This window comes from Dipteris shenzhenensis, chromosome 12 (genome assembly GCF_047967505.1).
Source record: "Dipteris shenzhenensis isolate YYH24624 ecotype China chromosome 12, Dip_SZ_1.0, whole genome shotgun sequence".
Lineage (NCBI taxonomy): Eukaryota > Viridiplantae > Streptophyta > Polypodiopsida > Gleicheniales > Dipteridaceae > Dipteris > Dipteris shenzhenensis.
In genome coordinates this window covers 10,609,456-10,631,066 of record NC_141607.1, presented here as the reverse complement: position 1 = coordinate 10,631,066, position 21,611 = coordinate 10,609,456, and the positions used below count along the sequence as shown (strand labels likewise).

Sequence of the window (21,611 nt, the reverse complement as noted above, 5' to 3'; positions counted from 1 at the left end):
TGCCAGTTTTGCATTGTGATAGTCAGAGTGCTATCATGTTGGCAAAGAATCCGGTCTTTCATCAGAAGACCAAGCACATAGATGTGAAATACCATTTCATCAGGGAGGTACTAGAAGACAAGCGACTTGAGCTTGTGAAGGTGCATACTGATGATAATCCTGCAGATTTGCTCACTAAGAGCTTGCCTACAGAGCGGTTCGCACATTGTCGCCACATCATGGGATTAGGATGAGACCATTCTTATTTTATGGTCTTGTATACAGTAACTATATATTGCTGTAATTTTTATTCTTTTCTCCCCTTTAGGCACATTGGCCTTTAGGTGGGAGGTTGTTGGGGTAAAGGCACATTGCCACCCTTTAAAATGTTATGACACCTATGACTGTCTTAAGACAGTCATAGGGTGAATCCCTAATCCTAATAAAACCTATGAGTTTGTGGTGTGGCTCAACACTTTTTCACACCCACACTCCCTTGTGTCTCCTCTCTCTCTCTCTGTCTCCATCGTTCCACTCCCTCTCTCTTTCCCTCACACCTTCGAGGTCAACGGATTCATCCTTCCACTTGTTATCAAGGACGAATAGAAGGCGCCATACTGAGAGGATAACTGGGACAAGAGAGTTAGGGCCATGTCCTCGAACAATATTTGCTTCCCCGCTTGGAGGATCTCTTGTTGAAGTTCTTGTAACTTGTTGTTGTGCTCCCGCATCGTTGAAGACTTCTTGGGATCCAACAATCGCATATGGATTTCCAGGGAAACCCTCTTCATGCACCCTTGGCATTTGTAGGGGGTGGTAGCTCTAAGACGAGCTTGATCTTGTTGTAGAAATTCCGTTTTTGGACACAACCCCGTGGTTGACCCAAAACTGGCACTTGAGGGAGTTGAGGCGACACCTCTCGAAAACTAGTCTTAAATATTTGAGGTGATCATAGATCATCAAGGAATACCTCTAGAAAATCCCTCAAGTACTCTTTAAAGGCTGATCACCAGCCTTTGGAATGATGCGGGAGCATTAGTGAACCCAAAGAGCATCACTTTTGAAACATAAACTCTACATTCCGTGGCAAATGCCGTCTTATGTTGAGCCGTTGGAGCTATGGATACCTAGTTGTAGCTAGAGAATCTGTCAAGAAGTTGTAGGCTTCTTTTCTTGTGACTCTCTCTAGTACATGCTCCGTGATGGTAGCGGATAGTGATCTTTTCGTGTGGCAGCATTTACCTCCTTTAGGTTGACACATACTCTAATCTCTCATCGATGAGCTTTTGAATTTCTTCCCTCACAATCGTCACATATTTGGGATTCCTAGGGAAGGGTCTTTGCCTAATTGGTCTAACATCATCCATCATCACCCTTCATATCCGTGTACGTCCAGGCAAAGGAATCTTCGTATTCTTGGAGGGCAATCAAGGCCTCTTCGTGTCTTGGCATGAGATCATCAGTGATGTAGACCGGTTTAGGATCTTCATCCAATGATGCGAGGTCTACTTCTTTAACCTTGGTTGTGTTGGAAAGGTCATCTCCCCATCTGTAAGCCCCCATATGAGGAGAGCATGGGGGGGGTGGACCTGGGTCGTGAGGGATGTCCACATGGGCAGCAAGATGGCTGCCATGGGGGCAGAGATCAGAGAGAAAAAGGAAAGTACCTCGACACATCAAAGTGGCTGCAACACATGGCGTCAAGACCATGGCAGATGGCGATGCATACATGGCATAGATCTGGCCTGAAAGAGACAGATCTGGAGCAGCACAAGATGGCGGGTATCCCGGGGTATAGGTGCCTACATGGTGAGCTATCTGACGAGGCGTGTGGGTAGGCACATGGCCTGCAACATTCCTTAAAGATGGCGCAGGAATATGGCGGGACAGATCAGCAAACAGGTCGGCCAACAGTAGAGCTGGTTGGGGCTGGTTGAGCCAGCCAACCAGGCCTTGGTTAGGCTGGTCAAGAGGGCTGGGTACCTGCCTGGAACAACGGCTGCAAAGGGCGTAGTAAAGACCCTTATATAGGGCCCTGGTTGGGCTGGTAGGGGCAGCCAACCAGGTCGATTTTCAGCCAGACTGAGTCGGCCGAAATAGGGCTGACCAGTCGGCTATTTTGGCCAGGCCTTGGGCCTATAAAAGGAGGGGCCTTGGGCCTCATAATTCATCCAACAGCTCAGCCATCAGAGGAACAGCAGGAGCAGCAGGAGCAGCTATACTCACACTCTCAGGCCTACATCCAAGAGGCAGAGGAGACTAGGAGTCGCTTCAGACAGAGTTCATCTAGGGCTGGACCTTGGCCGTCTTCTAGGGCAGCAAGATGTTTGAATCTTTGGACGGAAAGTCTACTTACGCTCGAGGTGGAGCATGCGGGCTCAGAGATCTAGAAGTGCTTGACATCTAGTAGGGGAACCTTTTGGTATTGTATCTAGTCCTACTTTGTGGACGGACGGAAATATAAAGTGTTGCTTCTATATTTGTCTCTGAGCTTGTTGGTTTCCCTCCTCTGCTGGTCGGACAATCGTAACCTTGTTGGTTTCCCTCCTCTGCTGTCCTTTTAGCTTGCTCTAGACGTATTTTGTGGACTTGGACCATGTAAAACTAAAAATGCTTAGCGTAAAGCAATATTTTCTTCTTCATCATCATCCAACTCCTTCAAAAGGGACTGCTTCTCTAGGAGAAGTCTTTGTTTTTGGCCCTTGGGACCTCGTCCTCTAGCGAGGACTTAGCTTCCGATGAAGACTTAGCCTTTTATGGGGGCTCTTCTGAAGGTACGAAACGAAGAGAGAGAGAGAGTGCAGGTACAAGACGAGTCGATAGAGCAGTCACTTCAAATCTTAGATAAAAAATGAAGAAACACAACAAAGTACTTGTACCTAGACCTAGGACTAAGTGTCCTAGGTGTCACATAGGACTAAGTGTCCTAGGTGTCACATAGGACTAAGTGTCCTATGTGGCCTAGAAGGCACTAACACTATAAGTGCCTACACTTATGCCTACAAGGCACATACCATGGCCTATAGGGCATCACTAGAACCACCAGAAGATGGCCTACGAACCCCCCTGCATGGGATGGGCTGAAGTACTCTGGAAACGTCTCAGAATACTTGGTAGTTTCTGGTCATGGTGGCACATGTTCATCCAAAAGGATATAGCCACCTATGAATGTACAAGGAATGTCAGATCATGTAACAAAGGGAACCAAGTGTAAAACCTGTCGGAAGACTTCGAACTTGGGATGAGGAAGTGCCTTTGTAAACATATCTGCAATGTTGTCCTCTGTGGGAAGATAGGATAACTCTATGTCTCCTGCTGACAACCGCTCCCGAACATAATGGTAGTGAACTTCAATATGCTTGGTACGCGCATGAAACACTGGGTTACGCGCAATGGCCAAAGCACTCTGGCTGTCACTGTAGACAATAGTGGAGGATGTCTGGCAAATACCAAGATCTGTAAGTAACTGTCGAAGCCAAACACACTCTACTGTAGTGGTGAAAGCTGCCATGTACTCAGCCTCACAGCTAGACGTGGCAACTGTCGGTTGCTTCTTGCTGAGCCAAGAAATACATAAATTGCCAAGCAAAAAACAATTGCCAGTATGTGACACTCTGGTGTCGGAACATCCTGCCCAGTCACTATCCGTGTAAGCATGCATGGTAAGTGAACCCTGATCACCGTAGAAGAGGGCTAAATCCTGAGTGCCTCCGAGATATCTGAAGACTCTCTTCACTGCCTGCCAATGGTGTGAACTGGGCATGTGCATGAATCTACTAAGTTGAGATACTGCATACTGCAAGTCAGGTCTGGTATGACATAAATAAATAAGGCATCCAACAGCCTGCTGATAAAGAGTGATATCACATGGTGGGCTCCCATCATGAGCTGAGAATTTGAAGCCAGGGTCCACTGGAGTAGAGATTGGCTTGCAATCCTCAAACTGAAAACGATCAAGGAGCTGTCCAATATACTTGGACTGAGACATCATGATACCCCCCTCAACATGAGCAAACTGAATGCCCAAATAATAATGGAGTCGTCCCATGTCTGACATGTCAAAAATCTGCTGCAAATCAGCCTTGAAGGCTGCAATTTGCTGAGTATCTGGGCCTGTGATAAGCATATCATCCACATATAAAATCAGCACTAAAAAATCAGATCCACTCCCACGGAAATAAAGAGTGGGTTCTGTGGGACTATTCTGAAAACCAAGGGATAGTAAGTGTGCATGAATTTTGGCATACCATGCCCTGGGTGCCTGCTTCAAACCATAAAGGGCTTTTCTAAGCCGGCATACCTTATTTTCAGAATTAACAACCTCAAAGCCAGGAGGTTGTGTGACATAAACTTCTTCCTGCAGATCCCCATGAAGAAAAGCGGTCTTGATGTCAAGTTGGTGCACTTGCCAATGATGATGGGCTGCAATGGCAATGACACATCGAATGGTAGTAATCCTGGATGTGGGAGCAAATGTCTCCTCAAAGTCAATGCCTTGTTGTTGGGCATACCCTTTTGCAACAAGACATGCTTTGTATCGATATATGCTGCCATCAGATTTCCTTTTTAATTTATAGACCCACCGCGTTCCAATGGCATGCTTGCCAGGTGGGAGATCTACTAATTCCCATGTGTCATTTTTGGCAATAGATTGTAACTCAGCTTTCATTGCATCCATCCCCTCTTTGCTGTCAAAAGCATCTTTATGGCACAAAGGCTTTTCATTGCAAGCTGTAGCAAGGAGTGCAAACTCAAGAAAGTGACCATGCTGTCTATTCCCTGATCTTGTCCGGGCAGCAAAAGGCTGATCTTGTTTGCTGTCCCTCAATGTATCCAGAAGCCATTGGGGAACTTGCCTTTGCTATCTATTGACAGCTCTTTCTTCAATGACTGCATCATGAGTAATGGGATCATTCTGTGCCGGAAGAGTAACCTGCAAATCAGCATGAGGTTGTGGCTGATTATTGCTTAGTGAAGGGCCTGCAGGAGGCTCATGTTGCTGCTCAAAATCCTCTCCTGTTGATGGCAGAGGTAACCAAGATTCAAAGGCATCAAACATGTCAATATCTGGCTTTGCTTTGCAGTCCACAAGAGGAGAAGCTGAATGTTCAGCAAAGATCACATCTCTACTGACAATAATCTTCCCAGTATTTGGTTGATATAACCGATACCCTCTGCTCTCTTGGCTGTATCCAATGAATATGCATTTGATTGCCTTGTCATCAAGCTTATGTCTCAGCTGAGATGGTACATGAACATATGCAAGAGACCCAAAAACTTTCATGTGTGAAAGTGAAGGCTTCTTGCCTTTCCATGCCGTCTTTAATGCCTGTGTAGGTGATCTATTCAGCACATAGTTGGCACACATTATTGCATCAAGCCAAAATTTATTGGGCAAAGACTTGGCCTTAAGCATGCATCTGGCCATCTCCATTGTGGACCTGTTTTTTCTTTCAGAAACAGGATTCTGCTGAGGAGTGTAAGGAGTAGTGCATGAGTGAATAATGCCCCGTGAGGATAGAAATGCATCAAACTCCTTTGACATCTGGCCATCTCCATTGTGGACCTGTTTTTTCTTTCAGAAACAGGATTTTGCTGAGGAGTGTCAGGAGTAGTGCATGAGTGAATAATGCCCCGTGAGGATAGAAATGATCAAACTTTTGATTAGCCTTCTCCTTTAGTGCTAGCCTTCATCATGGCTGAGTCTGCCCTTCACCTCCGGAGTGCCGACAGAAACTCAGTACGAAGACTTTGTATAAATGGATGCTCAAGTATGTGTGGGTGTGTGGATTTGTATGTGTGAGAGCATATTTTTATACTATGGTCTACACCCACTGTTGGGCGCTGATGACGTCAGTGGGGATGCCATAGTAGCTAGTCCCTGCTATGCATGATGGAGTTTATGGTTTTCAACCTTGTGAGTGACTATCATGAGATTGAAACTGCACTATGTTGTGTTTTTAGAGGATGTGTTTGGGAATGTTCCTGGATTCATCTAGGTATATGCTTCTGCCGTATTAGCGGACATGCAAATTTCACCTTGTGAAGTTTTCGTCCAAGTTGCAGCCTGCTGGTATTGTGATAATTCTTTCTATCTTAAATGGTGCGTTGGCCTATCAGCTAGATTTAGATTTAGATGCTCGTTGGGGAGAGACTAAAATGAAAATGTTTAGACTTCACAGATAGTTGTAGCTTGATTGAAGAGATTTCGGACTACCTTTTGATTAGCCTTCTCCTTTAGTGCTAGCCTTCATCATGGCTGAGTCTGCCCTTCACCTCCGGAGTGCCGACAGAAACTCAGTACGAAGACTTTGTATAAATGGATGCTCAAGTATGTGTGGGTGTGTGGATTTGTATGTGTGAGAGCATATTTTTATACTATGGTCTACACCCACTGTTGGGCGCTGATGACGTCAGTGGGGATGTCATAGTAGCTAGTCCCTGCTATGCATGGTGGAGTTTATGGTTTTCAACCTTGTGAGTGACTATCATGAGATTGAAACTGCACTATGTTGTGTTTTTAGAGGATGAGTTTGGGAATGTTCCTGGATTCATCTAGGTATATAAACTCCTTTGACATATACTCACCCCCCTTATCTGTGTTAAGGGTGACAAGCTTGCATCCTGATTCATTCTCAACCATATTCAGCCATCTCTGAAAGCATAAGAAAACTTCAGATCTGGCCTTTAAAGGATATACCCAGCAATACCTTGTGAAATCATCCATGAGAGTCATGAAATACTTGTATCCTCCAATGGCATTTGTCCTCATTGGGCCACAGACATCACTGTGTACTAGCTGCAATTTCCTTTGTGAGAGTTTTGGACAATTCTTTTGAAAAGGAAATCGATGCATCTTACCCAAAAGACAACCCTCACACACATGTTTGGAAACTGTGTGAGTCTGAGGTACATCATTTGCCATCTGCTGTGAATGTATCTTTGCAAGAGCTCTATAATTGAGATGGCCCATTCTCTCATGCCAAAGATGAGTTTCAGCAAGCTGTGAATGCGAAATAGCCAATGCTTCGATAGAAAGTGCAGCTGAATGATGATCAAGGTGATAAAGCCCTTTTTGCAAAGTGCCAGTGAGAACTATGGCATTGTCATCACGAAGGTCATATACTAGGCATCTGTAGCCATCAAAAATTACTCTGAAACCTGAAGTAGCAATTGCTGAAATTGAAATCAAGTTGACTTCAATGCCAGGCACAAAAAGAACATTTGTCAGAGTGACAGGATGGCTGGAAATGGATGTGAGCTGCACATCTCCAATTCCTTTTACAGCATATGAAGCATTATTAGCACACGTAACAGTCCCCCCTCAAGGTGCATCAGCTAGAGAATGAAACAACTGTCTGCAAGATGTGACATGCTTGGAAGCACCACTATCAAAGTACCAGGACTGAGCATCATTAGCAGTAAAGATTGCATCAGCTTTGGAGGGATCAAATGAGCAATGGACAGCCCATGCCCAATCATCCTGAAGAGCATGTGCATGTGAAGCATCTGCTGGCTCATGGGATTCAATGGCATGTGAGGCATTAACTGTCAATCCTGCTTTCTTTTTCTCCGAAGCAATGCGCTTCCTGCATTCTGAAATGTCATGTCCAGGCTTGCGACAATAGTTGCATCTTTTCTTCTTTCCCTTATCTGCTGTATTTTTAGATGCATGGGAGGAATTGCAGCTGCTATGCGTAGAGGAATTGCAGCTGCTATGCACAGATTTTGGCTTGCCCATAGGCTTGGAACCCTTGCCTCTTCCTGTTTGCTGTGAAGCAAATGCATGATCAGGAATAATGGCTTGTCTGTTAGCTCTACTTTGCTCTTCCTGCAAAATCAAAGTAACTAGCTGGTCAAAAGAATAGTGATCTGGATTACTGGCCACTAATCGAAGGGTTGTAGCAAACCCTTGATATGTATCTGGCAGTCCATTCAATGTGGTACAATGTACGGTTGTACAACAGCCAATGTACGGCTGTACAGCAGCCAATGTACGACCTGTACGGTTATACGGTGTAGGAAGTACAGTACACGTCGTACCACTGAAAGTACGATTGCAAGTACCTTGTACGGATGCAAGTGACTATCCCTCGTACGGTACAGGTACAAGTGATGACACAAAGTACGGAGCAGAGCTGTACGGTTGTACGGCGCAGGTACATTGAAGGTACGGTTGTACGAAGCAGGGGCGACGGGCACTGAAGGTACGGTTGTACGGAGCAGGTGCGATTGGCACTGAAGGTACAGTTGTACGGAGCAGGTGCGACGTGCAGAAAGGAATCTGTACGAAAGTCCATACAATCGTACGGATTGTACGGATGGAGCGCAGACTCTTGAAATCTGTGCGTGATGCAGATTCGGAGGCAGGGGAACAGGTCCAATAGCGGCTCTGATACCACTGAAGGTACGAAACGAAGAGAGAGAGAGTGCAAGTACAAGACGAGTCGATAGAGCAGTCACGTCAAATCTTAGATAAAAAATGAAGAAACACAAGTACAAAGTACTTGTACCTAGACCTAGGACTAAGTGTCCTAGGTGTCACATAGGACTTAAGTGTCCTATGTGGCCTAGAAGGCACTAACACTATAAGTGCCTACACTTATGCCTACAAGGCACATACCATGGCCTATAGGGCATTACTAGAACCACCAGAAGATGGCCTACATCTTCTTCCACCTTCATAGACCTTAATGGGGCTTTTAGCCTGCTTAACTTATGCTACAAACTGAATGTATGAAAGTAACCCATATCGGGCTTACAGTCATACGAAGCTTGATAAGGTGTCATAACTTTATCAAGCCCCAACAGCTGAATTTCTTCATTGACTTTAGAAGAACAAAATATAAAGTCGTACAATTGGATATATTCCAGTCTTACAAAGGTATATTTTTCTATCACCTTAGCGGACGTGCAAATTCTTTGAATTTTCATCCAAGTGGTGATTAGCTGTTCAACTATATCGAAATATTCTATAGGGGTGCAGAAGCCCCAACAACTAAATTTTATTCATTGTAGAATTTCGGATAGCGAGATGTGAAGGTACATTGGGCTGTCAGCCCGTTCATCCTCTTCTCCAGCCCTCTCCTTTATTCAACCTTCAATTCCCTTCTATCCCATCGACCTCCTCTTTCAGTTCATCGTCCTCTTCGCTCCGACATGGCAACTTTGTTCGAGATGGCAAAGAACAAGACTAGAATCCCAGTGTTGCCCACATTCCCGGTTGACCGGCAGTTGGATGGGCTCAATTACAGCCTCTGGCGGGTGATGATGTAGTCTGTGTTACAATCATGATTTGCCAGATTTCATCGTGATAGGTGTTGCCTGACCAGATCCTCTTGCGAAAGACCTTGGCATCCTAGAGCAACAGGAGGCTGAGAACCTGTCTCAGCTCTGGGACCGTGTCAATGCAAGGGTAAGATCATTCATATTTCTTAACTGTACTCCTCAGGTGATTAATCACGTGAAGCACATGACAGTGGGCCAAAAGTGTATGGGAGCATATGGCGTCCATGTATAATTGAACCTCTCCCATGAAGAGGGTTTCATTGGAGGCCCGTTGGATCCCAAGAAGTCTTCATTGATGCGGGACCACATCAGGAACTTCAACAGGAGATCCTCCAGGCAGAGAAGCAGATTTCATCAGAGGACATGGGACCACATCAGGAACTTCAATAGGAGATCCTCTAGGCGGAGAAGCAGAGGACATGGCCATAACTCTTCTGTCCCAATTATCCTCTCAGTATGGGGCCTGGGCCTTGTATTCATCCTTTATCACCAATGGTAGGGTAAATGAGTTGTCCTGGGAGGAATTAGTCTCCATGGTGCTTGACCAAGAGGAGCGCTTTGTCGATCGTACCTATGACATTCATCCTGAGGCTTTGATAGCTGATCAGAAAGGCAGAAGCAGTTTACAGCTGAGGAATGAGAAGCTCTCAAGGCATCCTGTATGTGTAACCGATGTGGCCAGAAAGGTCATTATTGGCATCAGTGTCCCCAAAGGAATGTTGAGGGATTGATCAATAGCGTTATTGCTACAACCACAAATACTCCAGCCTTTTAGTTACACTTCACAGGCGCTTCCAACAGGTTTTCCAGATCCATATGGAGGATTGCTTGCTTGTTTGTGGCAGCAGGACCTGCCGATCAGGTGCACCGAGCAGGGAGTCATTTATTGAGGCATGCTTCCAGGAAAACCTCGAGCTAGGAGAGTTGTTCCCACTGACTCAGGTGGTAGTATGTTACCAATTTGTATTTTGTTTGGACGTTATGACCTAGCAGATCCAGCGGAGGTCTCCTAGTGTTCTGCTGTATATTGTTTGATGCTGCTGGAGATCCAAATGATTGCCAGTGCGGGAACCCAGACACAGTTGATTGATCCTTGTGAGCTGTTATATGCCCATTGTCATTGGAGCGTTGACGTTCATCGATCTGGCGACAGTGTACCAGTTTGGACTTGAGAGGGGGCTATCTAGCTCTGTGATACAGGTGTCCATGCAGGGAAGTACTTAGTAGACCTTGCACCAGTGACTGTATTAGTTGGATAATTCTTCCTGTACCTTCTGTTGGATCATGTACCAGTACCAGCAATAGGATTGTTGTACCAGATTTCTTTGAAAAAACAAAAAGGGATTGTTGTACGAGATGACCCAGTGTACCAGTACCAGACTAGAGGCATCTACCTAGCACCAGTGGCCTGGGAGCAACAGTTCTAGGTTTCCAGTGATCGTGCGGAGGCGTTTCGTGCCAAGAGGGGACTTCTTCGACAGTACATGTGGCAGTCTTCAGTGGTGGAGCATCATACGATGGATTCCTCTAGTTGTTCCCGCGGCACACCCAGCTCCCTTGCGTCTCTGTTCCATCCAGGAGCTGAGAGGGGGTGTTAGAGGTCAACATCTCCTGATGTCACCTAGAGAGAGAGGGCCTTGCTCGTGGGTGTGCCCACTCAGTGAGTGAGGGTAGTGTAGAGAGTGAGGGCTTGTGTTGTGGGTGTGCCCGCCCCCGTGAGAGTAGGTTAGTGTGGCTGTCCTTGAGCCCCTTTCTAGGGCTGTGTAGTCGGCCATGGAGGTGCCTAGGGTGTCGGCTCCCAGATCTGCAGGAGGGCTGGCTGCCAGCCCTGTTTATAGGGCAGGTGGGCTCGGCCTTAGGCCCCTTGTCAGTCGGCTGGAGGGCAGAGGGGACAGCCCTCCTTAGAGGGCCTGGTCAGCCCCTCTTATAGGGCTGTAGGGGTCGGCCCCTAGGGCTGTGGGTCGGCCAGGCTGCTCGTGCCCTGCCCCTTGCTGGCCGACTAGGAGGCTGGGGGGCTATATATAGGCCCCCCCCACTTGTGCTTTGGGCAGTTCATCGTGGTGCCTGATGGAGCAGGATATCCACCCAGTGTAGCACCTCAGGAGCAGTCGGGGAGAGGTGTGGAGCAGTTCTTCCACTTTGTGTGCCTTCCGGTCTTGTGGTTGTTGAGCTGTCCATCTGAGCTCTCGAGCAGCCTGTTTGTTCCGAGGTTTCCCCCCAGTTGTGGCAGGGTTTTCTCCAGAGATCACTTGCAGTTCTCTCCTTTCTCTCCTTCTCAGTTTGATTTGTGTGTGAGGCATGCTCTCTCTCTCTCTCTCTCTCTCTCTCTCTCTCTCTCTCTCGCGTTCATTTCCGCTGCACTTCTCACAATTAAAAGTAGTAACAATTATTACAGTATCAAAGGGCTGCACCTTGTGGCGAACTTACATCTCCATCAAATTGGGGGGGAAATCAGTATGCATTAGTATCCATCCTGATCTTCAGAGAGGCGCTAGGAGATCTTGGAATGCTTTGAAAAAGGCTTGCATCTGGTATGATTTGGAGTTCTTCTTGGTCTGATGTTAGAGACAAGGTACACTCGTGTGAATTGTAATGATGTACATAAAACAATTACAGATTGAACAAAGTTGATAAGGGTCAACAGACCTTGATGTCTGGACTATGCAATCATCTTGTTGTAGTGTTAAGCTTCTTTGTTTAGAATTCGTGTTTGACGATTCTGTTATGTATATTAATTTTTTGGATTTTTTTGGATTAGGTTGAGGAAAAGCTTTCAAAGAAGGAGGAAAGGCGAAGAAACAAACATGAGAAGCGGAAACAATTGAAGGAGAAAAGAAAATTAAAGTTGCAGTCAGACAACTCTGAGCATAGTAGTGAAGGTACTCACACACAAAAAAACAAAAGTGAGCACATGCAGAAAGCAAGGAGAGATCTCAATCACAGGTATACAGGAGACAGGGTTGCAGTGCGGAAAACATCACAGAGGAAGACCGTTGATGAAGTAGCAAGGATTGAAAAGCGAAGTAGGTATGACATCAGTCCACGGAAAAGACGACACGATAGCCCATCTGAGGAGAGCCGTAAACGAAGAAAGGAGAGTAGGGAATGTCATAGAAGATCTCCAGAGGATTATAGAAAGAATGGTAAGAGTTCAGAAGGACAAGTAACCAACCAGTCCTATGGGGATTCGAATTCACATCATAGGGAAACTATATCTGGTGCTGAAATGAACCAAAATTCCAAGCAGAAGCCTAGGTATCAACTCTCAGAACAAGAGCGAGCTGCTCGATTAAAGGAAATGCAAGCTGACGCTGAGATTCATGAAGAACAGCGATGGCATCGTTTGAAAAAAGCTTCAGATGCTGATGTTCTTGAAGAATCCAGAAAATCGACATCTGATAGGAATTTTATTGATGCAACTGCCAAAAACCTATATGGGGCAGAAAAGGGTGGTAGTGCCTCAGTAGAGGAGAGTGTAAGAAGGCGCACCCATTTTATTAACCGGGCACTAGGAGACAGTAATGTCAATACATTCCAAAGATCCTAAGAGACACAGCATACAAGCTGACTTCACAGTGGTATCTATTGGTATCTATGAAAGAATTCAAGTCTGTGGGAATCTATTTCAGTGAGGCTGGTTGTGCTATTTGCTACTATCTAATGAATCAATCCTATTAGACTGTCAATTGAAGGACACTGGTGGAAGATTGGAAAGAGTCTGTAGATGTAACTTTGAGAGTGTGTAAGGGCCCGAAGGATGACAGCTATATGAGGGATTGGAACTTTCCAATTGCAGCATAAACATTTGACACACATCTAAGATGATGAAATTAAGCTGGTTTCTACATGGGTCTTTACAGGTGTTCTATGATGATGATGTACGATGGTAGTTTGTGGTCAATTCGACATGCAGCTAGGTCTGCAAGCAAACAAAGGGAACTTACGTGATTCTATTTCGTCATTTAATCCTGATTATTATAATCGTGGTCTATTCTGGACTCACATAAAGGCATTAATTCTTGCCCAAGACTTACGGTTGTTGGTTATGCATTGCTTCACCATATGTGTAAATTCTACCTAGGAAAGAAAGAGAAGGGTATCTGAGATTGACTGATGCTTCCAGTTTTGGATGAAAAACAGAGCTGCATGAATAAGGTTAAAGAAGCTCATACATTTCAGAGTATATCGTGCCACCGATGGAGTAGTTTCAATTCTTGTAGAACACTGAAACTTAAAATTATGCTGTGCATGTGCCTGAGGGCCTATGGAACATTTGAAAAAATGTACGTATTATTAATAGATGTTGTCTTCTTCTATATATACCTACCCTGCCCCCCCTGCGAGCCCAAACCTCTCTCTCTCTCTCTCTCTCTCTCTCTCTCTCTCTTTCAAGTAAAGACGTGTTTCTTCCTATTCTTCTTTACTTTATTATATATTTCCGCCCATGGAAGATGGCCTTTATGACTAATGTATGACATGGGTTGTTAACCTGAACAAACATTGGACAAATACGATTTTTTGTGTTTGGCACAAATGTTAATAAGAGGTGATTTGATTTGCCTAGTTAGTTGTGTATGCTTGGATATGCTTGGATATTAGACTTTGTATCATGGGCTACCATTAAAAGGCTAAATGTGTACTATGAATTTGCACATATCCCATTCTACCTTATCTTTGTTTTGAATATCTCATGGATTAACACATTTTTTCCCACACATTGAGTTTTCTTGATTCCCTTGGATCCTAATCACCTTTGGAATTATACTTCTGGTATTGATGATACTATATGGGTATTATTTAATCACCCCAAGCCACAATCAACCGCTTTTATTTGAACTTGATAACTTTAACTATATCCATTTCATATTATTTTATCAAAATTTTGGAATAAAGCCATGAAGACAAGAATGGTAGAAATGTTTTGACCACTTTGGAATTTATTTTTTGTACTTAATGTGGCCCCTCTCTGATTCCTTGCTACAAGTTATCATCCCCCATGTCATCGCTCACAGGTGGGGATGTAAACATTAAGCCCCTACCTCGCCCACCTCCCCCTCCCTAACAGGACCAACCAATGCCTCACCCACCTCTCCCTCCCTGGAGGGACCAACTAACAACACAAGTCTTGATCTATTGTAGAATTATAAAATGGCAACACAAGGCAATAGGACCTCCCAATGGGAAGAACATTGGATACAATGAGTGAGAACATACGATTAGGAAGAGCATGCAAACAATTGGCTATCTATAAAGGAGTGGCAATGCTAAATCTTGAATCATACATTCTAGAAGATATTATGTGGATTTGGTTGGCATAAATCTCTAGTATTATCTTTGTGGTCATTGATTTGTTTAATGGTTCTTTATCTCTTCTTTCCCCTACCATGCTAATAACAACGTGAGTGTTCTTTAATTTTCTTTTATAAATTTATTCACAACTTCTCAATTATTGTTTTCATTGTGAAATAGATTGCAACAATCATGTACGAGAGGCCAAGGATTGAAAGTCAAGTCTAGTTTTCAAATAAAACATCGAAAGTGTCTCCACTTGCTAATGTAATAGAGAAAGCCGACAAACTATCACATGTTTGAAGAGAACAAATATATATAGTTGCTGAAGTTGTGCTCGAGACCATTGCTATACCCAGTGCTTCAGAAAAGAAACTAGGCCTTGGATTCGTAAGCTAGTTGGATGTTCTTACGATTGTAAGGTATATCCTTTGTAAACTCCATAGGTGCTTTATCATACTATTCTTGGTCCCAAATATAAAATTTACACGACTTTTTCATAAGGAAAGGAAAATCATAAAGGCTCTATATGATAGAACCATGGGGATTGAACTGAGAAAAAGAGGGAGAGGAGAGGTTTTGAGTCACCCTCTTCAAACATATGGTTCTCAAATGCATCCAATTACTCTACATTTGGTAAGCCAAGGAGAAACAATTGTCAGTGTAAGAGACTACTCCAAGGAAAGAGGAAACCAAGTTTGACAAGTTGTGATACCTTACATGTACTATATCTTGAGAGACCTATATTTGGGGTAGATATAATGTGTATGGGATATGGCATTAGTCAAAGCTTCTTGATGAATTTTCAAACTAATAGTCTATTACAAATATTACTCTCTATGCCCCATTGGTTCTTGCTTCTAGAGCAAAATTAGACATCATCAAAGGATGTGCTTGAGCTAGCTCATAATAAATAATTTCATGTCCAATCCTTCAAAGGGAGGTAGACGTTTTACCTGAACATCTTCCAAGACTGAATATTTTTTCCCCTCATTATAGAGTTTGCATATCTCAATTTCTAATACTCTAAAAATTTGAGCCTTTTTGTTTTAGTTTTGAAAAGATTATTGTAACTATTTCAAAAAAAGTATGAAAAAGGAGGCTTAAATTTAAGATTTATTTAAAGCATTGCAAAATTTTAGATAATTGAAAGCACAACAAACATCCATATTGTTTCCTATGTCACAAAAGAAAATGAAATACTCATCAAATTTTTTATATAATCTTATTGAAAAATATAAGAACTTTAGGTATTTTTGCATAGCCAAGAATACCACACTAATCCCCTTACTTTTTGCAAATGCATCCTCTTTTTAATCAACACCTACATATTCATCATGATTCAAGACTATCATGAACATTGGATGAAGATTTGGATAATCAATTCTCCTCGGAATTATCAATAAGAACTTTCTCTTTATGGAGAAGCCAACAAGATGTGTAGCATATGATGAAACTTTCTCAAAGAATATATCTATTGTCTTCTTTTTTAGGTATTCACTACTTGATGGTTGGAAATCATAGAGGAGTATGTCTACTTCTTCAAGGTTAAGGACACCCAAGCATGGCATGTTTTTGGTACCCTTTCATCCTTTTCCTTTTTGGACAAAGAACTAGTTTATCAACATATTTTCCTTTTAATGGGCTAGCCTATATAGTATTGAAGAACAACGGAACTCACTTATCCTTGCTCCAACTTGTGTATTTCTACCAATTCTACAAGCCGAAACGGATGTCCAAGAGGGTCCTCATGGGGAAGAATTGCAATCATAGAGCCAACCTTCAGATTCTGTATGGAACTTGCCCACATTTGAGTAAGTTCTACTCATATTTGGTGAGATTCTCTTACGCCAAGGTAAATATCCCATGCTAGTACACTAATCAAAGCTTCTACCTCAAGTAGGTTGTTGCCTATAAAAAGGTTTTTAGAAGGTTGTATTCTTACTGTTGAAGAATCAAGGATGAGAGTTTGGCCTCCAAAGTAAGTACTCCCCCAAATTACAATGTCTCCGCTTCTAGAATATGTATTTTCCTTCTCAATTGAACTTTTCTTCTTTAGTATGCATCTTTCATAGTCAACATTTGTACCTTGATCTTGTGTGTAACTGGTTTGTCTCATTCTCCACCATTAGTAAAGGTTCTTGCATTGAAGCACAAATTTCATAGATGAGAACAAAGGAATAAAACTATTAGTCACCTATCAGAACCCAACTCAAAGAAGAGGCACCTATTATGAGATTGATGCAACATTCCTTATTTTTTTCATCCAAAATAAACTTCTTGAAAATCAATAAGTCTCTTTCCTTTGGCAAGTTTCTTTCATCTCCACTAGTATGAATGCATCATTTCTTCAAAAATTCTTTGGCAATCCACTAAGCATTTGGTCTATTGATCATGTGTCCAAGTAAGAGAAATCACACTTTGAATTTATCAACATTTCCATAGTCTCCATAAGCTTACACATGTCATTAGAAAAAAAGGGAGCTCGATTTGGGGCCTAAGAGAAATTCACGATTTCTTCATTTTTCTTTCCTCTAAAACATTAAAATATGACATAACCCCACCGACATGCATTGCAAAAATTGGTATTTTTTACATCACCGATGAGTTTGAAGTGGGCCAAAACTTCTGGAATGACTTTTGAAATGCAGAAAACGAACCCCCGGGGGCCCAAAAAACCAATTGTATAAATGAAAGCGATTTGACAAGCTGCGCCTTGGACAGGTTGTCCAAGGTCCAACCTGTCAAATCGCTTTCATTTGTACAGCTGGTTTTTTGGGCCTTCAACCTATCAAATCACTTTTATTTATACAGTTGGTTTTTCGGGCCTTTTTGGTCTTTTTCGAGGCCCCGAGGGTCTATTTTCAACGTTTCAAAAGTCATTCCGAGGATTTTGGCCCACTCCAAATGCATCGGTGATGTCAAAAATACCAAAATTTGCACCATATATCAAGTATAATAAAGTAACTCAAGTATCCTCATTGAATGCAAACTTTTCTTTTATTTTGGTGATTTTTTCCAAGGTTACATTGGCCCTCCTTTGATTGGCGGAGGGCTATTTTCCTTCTAGGCTAAAAGGCCCCAAATTGAGCTCTGATTTTTTCTAATGATACATGAAAGGTTTGATTTGTATTTTCCCCTTGCTATATTATTGAGTTAGATGTAAAATGTTTTTGGAAGAGGATCCTTCCCATGATGTTATAATGTGATGAATTACTGTGACTAAAAAATTTGGATCATTGTGCACGTTGGGATAATTGAAAAATACCTTAGATTGCTTAAGTTTTTCTATGATACAAGGCATCCAACAAGATTCATCTACACAAATGTTTCCTTAGAACTCCAACAAAGTGTGGTACATTGGTCTTCTTTTGATCTATGCCATTTGTAAAGATCCCAAAATATTTATTTGGATTTTTCAAACATTTCTATGTATGATTAAGGATTCTTGAGCTTGTTGCTCCTTGTGACACTGGCAAAATGTATCGAAATTACTAAACAATTCTCAAAATCTTTTAAAGAAACCACACATACATGTACAGACAATAGTACCTCGTTCAGTCTCACAACTTCTTCCCTTTGTTGATCACCCTTAAGGATTTTGCACTATACTTGTGACACACTATATGCACAAAGGAAATGATCACATGTGAGCATCTTCCATCCCAAATGAATGCAAAGAGGAACATCTAGATCCACTCAAATCTCCAAACCACAATGAATTGGGGAATTGACATGGCAATGGTTTTACATATATATATCTGATTTTTCTAACTTCTATTTTGCAGACCAATCAAGTTGCAACTTGTCAGTAAGAAGGGGTAGAAGAACCCTTTTGATAATTTAGAACCCCCCCCCCCCCCCCCCCCCGCGGCCCCCCTATGGCCCTTTTTTTCTAGGTGTCTTCCTTAAAGGGCACCCCCACCAAGCCCAAAGAAAGCGAGGACCAAGCCAAAATCTCTTCTAGGGAAGTACAAGCTCTTTGCCTCTGGTGGTGACCACTAGTGGCAACCCTAAGTTGCCATCTCAAAGACTCCTCATAATATAGTGGTTTCGTTTTGAACACTAGTTCTGAGAGAAACTTCCAATGTTGTGGCCTTGTGAGGGAAATGCATTACAATGAGGATGATAGCTACCAAGTTTCCTTCACTATTTCCACCAAGATCGGCACACCTCTAATATAGCTTAGTGAAGGGAACCATGAGTTCACTTTGATAAAGCCAACTTGTATCATTCGCCCCATCTTACTTCTTATGTGTTGAGTAATCTATTGTGAGTATAAGAAAGTGTGACTTGTGAGATCTCCTAATATTATGGAGGAGCCAAAGAAGAGGATCACGGCTATAGGTTCAGAAGGGTTGAGGAAGAAGAGGAGTCCTACCTTGAAGGAGGGTTAGGAAGCGCAGGTTAGACATCAACAATGAGGAGGGAAAAGAGGTCAATGGCTGGAGGGAAAGTGCTCTGAGAGCAGTTTCTCGAGAGGGAAATCATGGGAACACAATGAGTGGCTGGTAAGCCACGAGCCACTTTTCCAGCGGCTTCTCTGACTGGAAAAGTGTGACTGGAGCACTTTCCCAACAATTGAGGTCTGAAAGGGGGAGGGTTTATGGGTGACCGTAGATTTTTTACAAATGGTTTTACTAGGCATGGCATGGATTTTGATGGTGTGATTGATTATGACATTGTACTTCAATAGATCTCATGGTAGATGCAAACACCAGGCAAGAGCTTATGTGGTAAACATGAGTATATCGTGGGGTACACGAGCTGTAGACACGAGCCAAAGCTGATCGATGCAAACTGTAGTGTAGATGAGCAGATATCACGTAGAGGGGCAATGCTTATTGATATGATCCCGCATAGAGGAAGACTTAGCAGGATCCAATATCCTCATTTGAACCTCAAGAGAGACCCTCTTCATAGGGGAGTCCAGTTATAAAGGGAGGCCAGATGCTCCACGATACTCTTGGCGGCTGTTATGTGCTTTACATGATTAATAACAGGAAGAGTTAGTTCAAGAAGATGAACAAACGTACCCTTGCATTGACATAGTAATAGATCTGAGCCAGATTCTTGGCCTCCTGATGATCCAGAATGCCTAAACTTGCATCGAGGGGCTCTGGCCTTGTGACACCTACCAAAATGAAGTCCGCCAAGTCGTAAGACTGTAATACTGACTCCATCATAACACGCCACACGCAATAATTGTTCGCGTCCAGTTGACAATCGACAGGGAACGTGGGTAACATGGGGATCTTCACTTTGTTTTCTGCCAGTTCCTGCAGAGAAGTCATGGGGAGAGAAATGGAAAGAACGGGAAGATCGGGGAGGAGGGTCGAACAAGGGGAATGAGGGAAGAAAGAGAGGAGGGAGGATAGAACACAAGGATGAGAGGATGCTTCCTTCGACCTCCAAGTGACTGGCCTTCACACAATCCTCTCCTTCAATCTGAAGACACCCGTCAAAGTAAAGTCCTTCTTGGTACTCCGAAAGACAGCCCGTACCCTTCTGAACTTCCACTATGAACAGCTCCCAAAAGTCTTTGTAGCTTGCTGGTTCTAGGTCCTCTCCACAGCTCAGGTCTTCTTAGCCAACCTTTGGCTCTGATACCATGTGAGAATTGCATTGCGGTGCTGAGCAACAATGGAGAGAAAGCAGCAAACACTCACAGAGGAAGAACTGAAAACAAGAGAGCCAGGAGAGACTTGCACAAGGATCTTAGGGGAAACTCCTCAACTACTGGAGAAAACCTCTACCAAACGAGGGGACTGGGCACTGCTAAGATGAGGGAATGGGGGGGAGAGGAACCCTATATATAGGGGTCCCCCCTGCCCTAGGCTGGCCGACCAGGTGGACCGAGACCCAGGGAGGGCCAGGCCCACCTGCTGGTTAGTGGACTGCATGGGGTTGGGGGCCCATCCGATCCCCTAACTGAGGCACCATATAGACGGCCTGGTGGCAGCCCTAAACAGGGGCACGGGGTACCCCCCCGTGACACCCCGTGATAGTCCGCCGTAGATCCAAGCCTGGAAACGGGCAAGGGGGAGGGTGCGAAGGGCAAACCCACAAGCATGGCCCTCACTCAGCCTCACATGGGTGGGCAGACCCACAACCAAGGCCCTCTCTCTATGATACAGGAGATGACCTCTAACAAGGTTATATAGCCAGTTCTAGCATTCACAACTGACAACAAGTCAAAGTCAACCAAAGCAGATAGGAATCTTTAATAATGAAAGTAGGGGTGAATAGTAGGCAAGAAATGACAACAAACAGATAGAACGAGGCGCAATTAATAAGTTCAAATTAGAAAGAGGTCTCTCGATCTAAGAAGGGTAGCAGCTCTGGAGAAGGGCAACTATCTGCGAGAAAATAACCAGCAAATCTGTACTACAAAGCCTTTACAGTTTCCATAGAAGTAGGCTCTCAAGGTAGTATATATGGGAATAATTTGTACAGAAGGCACTACGAATACAACTTTTCCCACTTAACAATTTCACATTATCGAGCAGATGGATTAAGACAGAAAGGAGAGGCCTTTCAAAATTCAATACGTAGCAATAAAAGGTGGCATTAACAATTTTGGGATTTGAAATGCACCCTAATCAATTCAATCCTTTCTTGTAAACAATAACAAACATCTAAAAGCATCTAAGAAGGTCCATACTGCTGATCAAGGCTTGGAAGTATATGGATACCTCATTCAGTGATGTTTGAAAATGGATGTGACCCAAATTATTTTTTACAATTGTAAGATTCCCCGCTCATGTATACTTTTTAGAAGACTTTCCAGCCTTTTTTATAAAAATAATTGCATGGGTATTAAACATCAATATACAATTTATAATCATGAGTCTACCCCAGTTCCTTTAACAGAACAATACCATTTTTGTAAAATGCACTTCCTTGCATGAATGCCTTGCACAACTCAAGAAAAGCTACGATCAAAAGCTCTCTACTTATATTGTATCAGTGTCAGGTTCAATTCCTGACCTCAGACCACATCGAGCCATCATCTGTGCATAGAATTCTGCATGCTCCTATTACAATTAGAATGA

At 43.3% G+C, this 21,611-nt stretch overlaps 2 protein-coding genes across 3 annotated transcripts in view; one reads left to right on the top strand and one right to left on the bottom strand.

Moving 5' to 3' along the window:
• Positions 1-13,582, top strand: part of LOC147895802 (uncharacterized) — a 43,464-nt gene extending 29,882 nt beyond the window's left edge. The window contains exon 4 of the mRNA XM_087383106.1: positions 12,026-13,582. Within this exon, the coding sequence (XP_087239232.1) occupies positions 12,026-12,814 (789 nt within the window). The 3' untranslated portion in view covers positions 12,815-13,582. The remainder of the gene's footprint in view (positions 1-12,025) is intronic.
• A 7,549-nt stretch (positions 13,583-21,131) lies between these two features.
• Positions 21,132-21,611, bottom strand: part of LOC147895801 (ATP-dependent Clp protease adapter protein CLPS2, chloroplastic-like) — a 36,603-nt gene continuing 36,123 nt past the window's right edge. The window contains exon 3 of one of the 2 annotated variants that reach the window (XM_087382858.1): positions 21,132-21,593. In XM_087382858.1, the coding sequence (XP_087238984.1) occupies positions 21,513-21,593 (81 nt within the window). In that variant the 3' untranslated portion in view covers positions 21,132-21,512. The remainder of the gene's footprint in view (positions 21,594-21,611) is intronic. The other variant, XM_087382857.1, reaches the window with a different exon arrangement.